Source organism: Bison bison, unplaced genomic scaffold (genome assembly GCF_000754665.1).
Source record: "Bison bison bison isolate TAMUID 2011002044 unplaced genomic scaffold, Bison_UMD1.0 scf7180017864221, whole genome shotgun sequence".
NCBI classification, from domain to species: domain Eukaryota; kingdom Metazoa; phylum Chordata; class Mammalia; order Artiodactyla; family Bovidae; genus Bison; species Bison bison.
The window spans coordinates 1,700,819-1,711,311 of NW_011494793.1; the positions used below are offsets into that span (position 1 = coordinate 1,700,819).

A 10,493-nucleotide genomic window follows, 5' to 3' on the forward strand; every position below is an offset into this window, starting at 1 on the left:
GGTGGCGGTGGGAGCAAGGCATTGGCACTGCCAGGCTCTGGGCCTCAGTTTCTGTATCTAGAAAATGGCCCTGCTTGGTCTCAGTTTCTTCTTCCTTTCTCTTCTGTCTTCTCCCCTTTCTTCTTCATTATTAGCATTACCATTATTATACTGTTGTTCCTATTATTATTACCATCACTAGTATCTTTATTATTTGGTTGAATTTTAAGTGTACCCTGGATGCGGGGGAATAGGGTATGAGGTAAGGAGGAGGAAGGTAGGGGACTAAGGGATGGGGGCTCAGAGAGCTGGAGGCGGCTCACGATGGGGGAGGGGACACAGGAAGGGGGAGGGGAATGGAGGGGCGGGTAGTCAGATGCACAGGTTCTGTGTATCACTGAGCCATCCTCAGGCCTGAGAACGCACTGGCCTAGATGACTCTGGATTCTAATTGAGATAGACTCCAGTCCTTGGGGTCCATTAACCTGCCAGGCCTGGTGGTGGGAGTGGAGGAATAGAGAGTTCCAGCCATCAATGGAAGCGGCTAAAAGCCCACCCACAGGAGGTTCTTCCCTGATAGCTTAGTTGGTAAAGAATCCACCTGCAATGCAGGAGACCCTGGTTCGATCCCCTAGGTTGGAATGATCCCCTAAGGAAGGGAAAGGCTACCCACTCCAGTATTCTGGCCAGAGGAATTCCATGGACTGTATAGTCCATGGGGTCGCAAAGAGTCAGACACAACTGAGCGACTTTCACTTTCCAAAAGCCCACCCACAGGAGGTGCTTATTGGGTGTCAGAAGACACTACACATGGTAGAAGGGAAGCATAGAGAATTCAAAACTAGATTCTAGGAAGTCTGGTATTTAATATGCAATGTTTGTAGCAGACATGGGCTTTGTGATGAGGACATTGGTCCCTCTGACTTGGCATCTGGGAGAGAATAAATGAGGACTCTCATCATCCATGGACAGAAATAAGCCAGAACCCAATTGAAGCCATAGGTGAAAAAAACACACCAAGAACCTTGACAGATAGTCAGTGTTGCTTACCAAGCACCACTTAGAACTATGTCTGGCATATAGTAGGTGCATATTAAATACTGGTCATTGAAAGAATGACGTCATTGCCTCCTCCAGCAGTCCAGCACTGAGAGCGGGTCCAGTGACGCGGAACCGTGCTGTCCACGGTGCTGAAATCTATGGCTCTTCTCTGAACTGTCCGCGGTGCTGAACTTTTCATCCCTACCCAAGTACTTCCAAGAATTGGTACTTCTTTTGCCCCCTCTGTGTATCACTGAGCCATCCTCAGGCCTGAGAACTCAGTGAGCTCTCAGGAAATGTCCTACATTCACGGAGCTTTTAGTCCCCATTAATAAAAACACCGTCATTGATTTTTCCTGCCTTTGGCTCACACTTATTGAAACTTTCCAGAAGCCATGCATCATGCCAGTATCTCTCCATGCCTCATCTGACTGGAGAGTTCCAGTAAATCTAGGCAGTGTACGCTATTAGTGTGCCCATTCTACAGATAGACACACTGAGGAATGAAAAAGTTATGGGACTTTTCAGGAAGTGGTGGATTTGGGGATTCAAACCCAGGCCTTCTGGACTCAGGATGTCCTGGTCGGCACCTCACAGGTAAGTTGATAAATCTAAAAATAAAATAAATTCACAGAGGAAACCCATTGTATGCAGGAGGAAAGTGAGGTGCAAGATAGGTAGATAGCTGAGATTGCAGCCCTGAAGATGAATCAGAGCCAAACCCAGAGGCAGCCTAAGAGGGTGGTAGAAGCAAATACCCAGATGCAGTTCCCCCACCCCCTGGCTGGATGGTATCAGAAACAGGGCAGCAAGAGGCAGAGAGATTTGTGAAGGCTTCCTGGGAGAGAGGCAGGGGAACAGCCATGATGAATGGGGAAATCATGATGTGTCTGTTTACTGAGTGGATGAAGGAAAAGGATGAACCTGAGACAGATTCTCACCCCATGGCAAGGACTTAGGTGTCTCCAGGTCCTGAAGGCTGAGGGTAGCCTTGACCTTCACCCTTCACTACTAGTAGACTGTGGAGTCAGGCAGCTACACCTCTGACTCTGTGGCACCAGGCAAGTTGTTGAACTTCCATGAGCCTCAGTTTTCCTCATCTGTAATATGGGTTGCTCTGAGGATTAAAGTGGGGAATGGGCATAAAAGTCCTAAAAACTATGCCTGTGGAATGCTGGATAGATGGAACTTGTTGTAGATATCATTATCAGTTGTGAGGCAAACTCACCTTCAAATGCATTGTTAATTTATATGCAACATTCAGTCATCAAATATTTATGAAGCCTTTTAAACACTGAGTGGCCTAACAAAATGCCACAAGGCATATAGGGAGGTCTGGAACCAAAGTACTACCATCATGTTTTTGCATATGCCCTCCACCTAGAGCAAGATCCCTCTTCTCAGTTTCCCCTCATCTTCTGAGACACAGGCAAATGGTGATGATAGGAATGGGGTACGCTTGCCAGAGGAAAAGGGCCATGGAAACCCTTCTCCTTAGCTCCCCATCCCTCCCAATCTGACTCCACCAGCATGAGGCCAGGAGTAAGGCCAGGTTCTAAGAGCCAGGACCAGTGCCTGGCATATAGTGGGTACTCAATGCTTGCTGAGTAAATATATGAATAAATTCACAAAGGAGTTAAGTGGCACTTGCTATTAGCAGCCTCGGGACTCTGCCAAGACTTAGAAAGTGAATTAAGGTTGGGGAGGGGCAATGGGGCTCTACATAATGAAATGAGAGGAGACAGAGGCCGGGTCTATACAGGGTAGTCTCCCATATGTAAGTTCAGGATATGCACACAAGAATTGCATTGTGTGTGCTTGAATGTGTATTTGCTCGTTACCAGGGCAGGCAAGTGAGTGTACATGAGTGTGTGTGTGTACATGTGTGGTGGGATAATTACACATGTGCACCATCTGAGTGCAGGTGAGGGCCTGCACATATGTGCTGTGGAGTGGGGTGTGGCTGTATGTGGGACATGCTGGTGTGAGCTTAGGTATGTGCAGGCTTTTGAGTGATATCTTAAATACAAACACCTGTTGTGTGTGTGTGTGTGTATGCACTATGCAATTGTATAGCATGTGTATTTTTGTTTACTTGCATACACGTGCAGACTCCTCTGAAGCTACATATACTAGTGTGTGTGTGCGTGCAGTATCAGCCACCTGCTCAAAGTGACAGCTTTGAAAGTCCAGGGAAGGGTTATCATGTGTGTACATATATGGCCTTGGCATGTACTCTTGTGTACATGTGTGTCTTTTGTGATTTGGGCCCTAACAGGTATACATAGGTACAGGACTGAGTGTTAGGGCATGTGTTGATATTTAGGTGACATGGATACTATAAACATGCATCAAACATGTGTGGATATATCTGTGTGTGTGTGTGTGTGTGTGTACAGATACACATGCCTGTATCATGGGGACCATGTCCGTGGCACAGACTGTGTCCAGTGTATATGTATGTGTGTGTCAATAGGCATGCAAATCTGCACATGTGTCCATGAATGCACAGTCACAGGCACATGGTCTTCATAGAGACTTGGTGAATCCTAAGCACTTCTGTTCACACAAGGCAGGCAAGCCTGAGCATGGATGTACTGGCCCCAGTGTGTGCCGGTGTGGGCAAACATGGGTGGGTCCCTGGGTCAGGGGCAGGTATTTCCTCAACTCTGAGGATGAACTCAGATCCAAGGAAAGCCCTGATCCTTCCCCCTTCCCCCTCAGCCTTCAAGACGTCCCACTCTGGGCATCACCCCCACTCCATTCAGCAATTCTTTCTCTCCCTGCTTCTCCCTGTCACCCCCCCCCACTCCCCCCCTCACACACACACACAGCCTTTCCCAGCATCAGCTGTTCGTGTTACACCTCAGGGCTCTACTTCCCACCTCATCCCCTTTCTTACTCCTCCCAGCGAGCCCCCTCTACTCTGCTGACTCCTTCCCTATAAGTTCCACAAAGTCATCCAATACAATTCTTTCTCACCCCTCTTATTGCCTCCGCTTCACACCACCCCTGTAGCCAAGACTCCAGTTTGCATCAGAGTTAAGGGTGAGATTTCAGAGAAGAGATGGGGCTAGGGGGCAGAGGAGAGTGAGCTTGGAGGAGTCAGCCAGGAACCCCCATTGACCCCCTCCTCCAGGGCTATCCCCTCTCAAGTGTTAGGCAGTTCAGAGGAGGGGAGAGGGGCCAGTAGGGGGTTTGGATGTTCACCTCCCCCTCCCGTTGGGCCTAGACTGTGAGGGATGCATGGTGGTCTGCTCCGCCTCTCGACTCTCCTAACTCCTTAGGTTAAGGGCTGAACGAGTTGACTTTTGATTTTACCGGCCCTTCGCCCACCACCAGCCCCGCCCGTCAGGAATGAGTTCAAGGAAAGGAGGCACCTGTCCCTTTAAGAACACCCGCGTCCACGCCAGCACAGCCCCGCGCTAGCAGTACACGGGAAGCCACCGCGGCAGGGAGCGGGCGGGCGGGGCTGGGTTTGTGAATGGAGAGTCACAGCACAGGGGGAGGGGAGAAAGGGGGAGGGGCAGCGGGGGGCGGTTCCCGGCTCCCGGGCCTTCCCACCAGGGTCCAGAAGGCCGGGGTTCATCATCCTTCTCTCTCTCTCTCTCCCCATCTCTAGATTTCTCTCTCTCATTCTCTTTCACACACACACACACACACACACACACACACACACACCACACTCCGGGCTGCCTAAGGTGTCCTGAAGCCTGCTGGCTCAGGCTTGGCCAATACACCTCTTCTTCCACCTCAGCCTTCTGGAAGGGAGTAGAAGTGAGGGGAGGTGGACCTCGGTACTTAAAACCCAAGATTGAGCTCTCTATAAGCCTTGAACCCTGGTTGGGCCACCACCCCTGCCGCCAGGGCCCCCTGCTGAGAACTCAGGAGTGCCCCAGGCGCCTTGGTCCAGGTGGGCTGGCTTCTCCCCTACCCTGCCTCAGGGGTGCGGCGGCGGGTTGGGGGGGGCGGGGCGGAAGGAGTCATGCCCCTCCGGAATCTCTCACTCCACCCACCCAAACGCAGAGCGTGGGCCTGGGCGTGGGCCTCGGTGCAGATGGCGTTCTGGCCCCAAAATAGCTCCACCCCACCTCTCCCTTCCTCCCTCCCTCCAGCGCAAAGTGGGTGAGGTGAGGATGGGCCGTGAGGGGTGCAGGGGGCTACTGTACTTCCAAGGGGTCGGCTCCCTGCGGAGAAGGTCGGATAGGTGTTTGTTCCGTGGGGCCAAAGAGGGCTGAGAGGGTGAGGCCCTCAGGCGACTCCCCCAGCCCCCACTAGGGAAACCAAAGAGGTAACTGGAAAAGCGCCTCCAGACCCCTCCATCACAGCTCTCTTAGGATGCTGGAAGGGGTCTCCCCGGCCTCCTCCCCCAGTCCGCTCCACTCCCAGGGTGAGGAGTGCCTAGAGCGCACCGGTAGTCCTAACAGTCAAGCCCCTCTACCCAAATCTTACACGCCCAGGGCTTGGAGACCGCTCCCCCTGCACTCCTCCGAATTCCGAGGCGGGTCCGCAGCCCAGCCCACAGTCCAAGACTCCTTCCAAGGACCCTGCAGGATTCATTCGAACTATAGCTCCTTCCACACGAACCCTATAATAACTTGTTCAACACAGACAACCCAGACTAGACCGTTTCCAGATGGAGCCCCGAACCCCTGCCCGCGTCCACACGGGCCTCCGCGTTCAGCCATGTCCACACGACCCCAACAGCGGCAACCAGCACCCCTTGAGGGCCCAGCTGTGTCTACACGGATCACCTTCTCAGGCACCCTGACTTCTCTACAAGGGCCACCCCCTCAGAAGTCCAGCCGCGTGTACGCGGGTCACCCCCTCAGGAGCCCGCCGCATCCACACGGACCCCGAGCCCAGTTAGGGTCCACATCGCTCCCCGTCCCGCAGCCTCGCCTCCTACCTCCAACGCAAAGCAGAGACATGTCTCCAGAGTCGCCGGCGGGCCGGCTCTGTCAGGTCAGGTTTAGCTGCCGCTGGGGTGGGGCATGGCGGGGGCTGCAGCCCGCGCTCGCTCAGCTCACGCCGGGGCCCGGCCTCCGCCGCCGGCCATCTTGGTTCAGCACCGGGGGCGCGGACAGCTCCTGACGTGGTGCTGATGTGAGCCTGGCGGGCGGAGCCCACGGACGCCTGATGGGGCGAGGGCGCAGCGAGCTCGAGGGGTGGGGGTGGGGTTTAAAGGGCCGGAGCAGGTGAGGGCTGAGGGCGGCCACCACGCAGATTCCCTTCTGATTCTACGTGTTTTCGTTTCTCCTTTAGCCCTCAACCTCAAGATCTTGGCTGTCTCTCTGCTCTTTCTGAGTATCTCTATTTCTCTGTCTCTTTGCCTCTGTCTCTCTGTTCTCCTCTCTGGCTCCCGGTCTCTCTCGGTAATGTGTCTCCCTCTGTGCCTCTGTCCAGTCTCTCTGTGTCTCTGCCACGTCCTGTTTAGGTCTCTCTCTGTGTCCCTGTTTTGCTCAGCCTGTGGATCTTTGCACATACTTGGACTGGATTCCATCCTTCACTCCCTTGTGTAACTGGCAACTCCTATTCATCCATCAATGCCCAGTTTGAATATACCCTTCTCCAGAAAGCCTTACCTAATTCCCCCAAACTGAGCCCTGACTTCACCTTTCTGGACTCCCCTGGATTCCAACTCTTCCTCTGGTTGGGCCCTGACCCCAGCATAGCTCTGCTCACCATCTCTCTCCACACATCTGACCCGGCAGTTCCAAGTGAGCTGGTGGCCAACAAACCTGTTCACTCCGTAATGCCAGTACCTAGAACAGTCCCAGAGGCTGAGCCCCAGAGAGTCCCCAGCCCCCAGCATACATGAAGGAACTTCATCAACACAAGATGTATATGGAGTTAGTGAAGCCTGTGTTCAAAACCCAACTCTGCCTGTAATCACCAGCATGACCTCAGACAGGTCATGTGACCACTCTGCCTCAGTTTCCCTGCCTGTAAAACAGAGGTAACAGGAACTCCTTCACAGAGTTGCAGGATATACTGTATAAGTTAACACCTGAAAGCACTTGGGATAGTAGTGTATAACATTAACCATTGTTGTGATTCTCATTGCCTTAACATTTTTTATTCCATACCCATTAACCATAGGTAAGGACTTTGTTGTTGTTCAGTCACTCAGTCGTGTCTGACTCTTTGTGACCCCATGGACTGAAGCACACCAGGCTTCCTTGTCCTTCACCATCTCTCAGAGCATGCTCAAACTCATGTCCATTGAGTCAGTGATGCCATCCAACCATCTTGCCATATCATCCCCTTCTCCTGCCTTCAATCTTTCCCAGCATCAGGGTCTTTTCTAATGAGTCAGTGCTTCAAATCAGGTGGGCAAAGTAGTGGAGCTTCAGCTTCAGTCCTTGCAATGAATATTCAGGATTGATTTCCTTTAAGATTGACTGGTTCCATCTTCGTGCAGTCCAAGGGACTCTCAAAAGTCTCCTCCAACACCAGAGCCCCAAAGCCTCAGTTCTTCAACATTCAGCCTTCTTTATGGTCCAACTCTCACATCAATACAACTGGAAAAGCCAAAGCTTTGGCTATATGGACTTTTGTCGGTAAGGTGATGTCTCTGCTTTTTAATACGCTGTCTAGGTTTGTCGTAGCTTTTCTTCCAAGGAGCAAGCATGAGGAATAAGGAGCAGCAATGACAGGTGCTTGAATACAGAACAGTATCATCACAGTGGAAGATCCTGTGGGCCGCTGCCCCTCCCCAATCTATTGTCTCGGCTCTGAAGGATGAACTATGTTGAATTTGTTTTTCATTCTCCTACTTTTCCTCATAGTTTTACCACATATTTATCATGGTTCCGGTTTGTATATTTTTTACTTGACACAACTAGAATGAAACTCACATTCTTATAACTTTGTGTGTGTGTGCAACATGATTTTACTGATATTCATCTGAGTTTCTGTGGTTAGCTGTAGAGCATGCATTTTCACTGCTGTATAGTATTCCTCTGACCTATTACATTTTTATTAAAGTATTTGTTTATTTAATTATATGGAATGCAGGATCTTAGTTCTCCAACCAGGAATCGAACCCATTCCCCCTGCAGTGGAAGCGAGGAGTCTTAATCCTGGATTGCCAGAGAAGTTCCTGATTAGTACATCTTTATCTACCTTCCAGTTGGTGAACTTTAAGGTTGTTTGCCCACTGGGATTATCACAAACACAGCTTTTATAACCAGTCTCAGAAATGTAGGCTGGTACACGCGAGTAGTGATAGCTTGATCATAAAACACCTACATACTTGGCTTCATGAAATAATATTCAACTTGTTTTGATGTGGCTTCAGCAATCTACATTGCAATAGCATCATATAAGCATCTAACTGTTCCACATCCTTGCCAACACTTTGAGTTGTCTGGGTTTTTGAATTGTTCCAAAATAGAAAGGGTGAAATGGTGCCTCATTTTGGTCTTGATTAGCTTTCCGATTGCTCATAAAGTAGAACACTTTATGTAATTTTTTGGTTTCTTATGAGGGTGAAATGCCTGTTGAAGTCTTTTATTTAAAAAATACGATGGTCTTTTCCTATTGATTTGTAGTTATGAATCTGTTGTTGGTTTCATGTGTTGTAAAAATCTCCAATTTTGTGGCTTGTTTTTATTCTATTCATGGTGTCATTTTCTCAACAGAAGCTCTTAATTTTTAAAATAACCTTTTTATTTTGGAAAGATGTTGGATGTATAAAAAAGCTGCAGAAGTACAGAGCTCTAAAAAGCACAGAGCATTTCTGCATATCCTTCATCCAGCCTCCACTAATATTAACATCTTACATATGGTTACAAGGTACGTCATACTCAGTTGCTCAGTCATGTCTGACTCTCTGTACCTCATGGACTGTAGTTTACCAGGATCCTCTGTCCATGGAATTTTCCAGGCAAGAATACTGGAGTGGGTTGCTGTTTCCTACTCTAGGGGATCTTCCCGACCCAGGGATAGAACTTGCATCTCTTGCATCTCCTGCTTTGGCAGGCAGATTCTTTACCACTGTACCACCTGGAAGGCCCTACAAGATACATATGTCAAAACTAAAACATCAACATTGGCATTTATTATTCACTTATTGTTAACTAAATTGCAAACTTTATATTTCACTAGTTTTTCCACTAATAGTCTCTTTCTGGTCCACGATCCAATCCAGGCTCCTGTGTTGCATTTAGTCATCTTATCTCCTTGATCTCCTCCTCTCTGTGAGTTTCTTTTGCCTCATTTTTCATGGCCTTGATAATTTTGAAGAGCACTGGCCAGGTATTTTGATGAAAACCCCCTGATCTGGGTTCATCTAATATTTTCTCATGATTAGACTGGGGTTATCGGGTTCAGGAGGAAGACCACAGAGCTTGGGTTCCCTCCACATCATTTCATACCGGAGGTCCCTGATGGCCAATGATGTCACAGAGCATGTTAATTTTGATCACCTGGGTAAGGTGTTATCTGCCAAGTTTATCCACTCTCAAGCTATCGTTTTCACCTTTCCCTGCTCTGTCATTTGTAAGCAAATCACTAAGCCCAGCCCAGACTCGTGGGGAGGGACACTTACTCCTTGGAAGGAAAGTTATGACCAACCTAGATAGCATATTCAAAAGCAGAGACCATACTTTGCCAACAAAGGTCCGTCTAGTCAAGGCTATGGTTTTTCCTGTGGTCATGTATGGATGTGAGAGTTGGACTGTGAAGAAGGCTGAGCACCGAAGAATTGATGCTTTTGAACTGTGGTGTTGGGGAAGACTCTTGAGAGTCCCTTGGACTGCAAGGAGATCCAACCAGTCCATTCTGAAGGAGATGGGCCCTGGAATTTCTTTGGAGGGAATGATGCTGAAGCTGAAGCTCCAGTACTTTGGCCACCTCATGCGAAGAGTTGACTCATTGGAAAAGACTCTGATGCTGGGAGGGATTGGGGGCAGGAGGAGAAGGGGACGCCAGAGGATGAGATGGCTGGATGGCATCACTGACTCGATGGACGTGAGTCTGAGTGAACTCCGGGAGTTGATGATGGACAGGGAGGCCTGGCATGCTGCGATTCATGGGGTCGAGAAGAGTCGGACACGACTGAGCGACTGAACTGACTGAACTGAAGTGGTGAATGGAAGTGGTGAGTGGAAGTTTCTAAGAAGCTCTTAATTTTAAATTCCTTTATCTTATTGTCATAAAATAATCACAAAATTTACCATTTACGTATATTAAAGTGGACAGTTCAGTGGCATTTAGTATAGTCACAATGTTGTGCAGGCACTACTCAGTTCAGTTCAGTTCAGTTGCTAGTCGTGTCCGACTCTTTGCAACCCCATGGACTGCAGCACGCCAGGCCTCCCTGTCCATCACCAACTCCCGGAGTTCACTCAAACTCATCTCTATTGAGTCAGTGATGCCATCCAACCATCTCATCCTCTGTCATCCCCTTCTCCTCCTGCCCTCAATCTTTTCCAGCATCAGGGTCTTTTCAAATGAGTCAGTTCTTC

At 49.5% G+C, this 10,493-nt stretch overlaps 1 protein-coding gene across 1 annotated transcript in view; it reads right to left on the minus strand.

Moving 5' to 3' along the window:
- The window catches only part of UNC13A (unc-13 homolog A (C. elegans)), a 74,384-nt gene that overhangs the window by 61,792 nt on the left and 2,099 nt on the right, over positions 1 to 10,493 (minus strand). The window contains exons 2-3 of the mRNA XM_010845681.1: positions 5,930 to 6,156; positions 5,693 to 5,796 (exon numbers count right to left, since the gene is read on the minus strand). Of these exons, the coding sequence (XP_010843983.1) occupies positions 5,693 to 5,796; positions 5,930 to 6,156 (331 nt within the window). The remainder of the gene's footprint in view (positions 1 to 5,692; positions 5,797 to 5,929; positions 6,157 to 10,493) is intronic.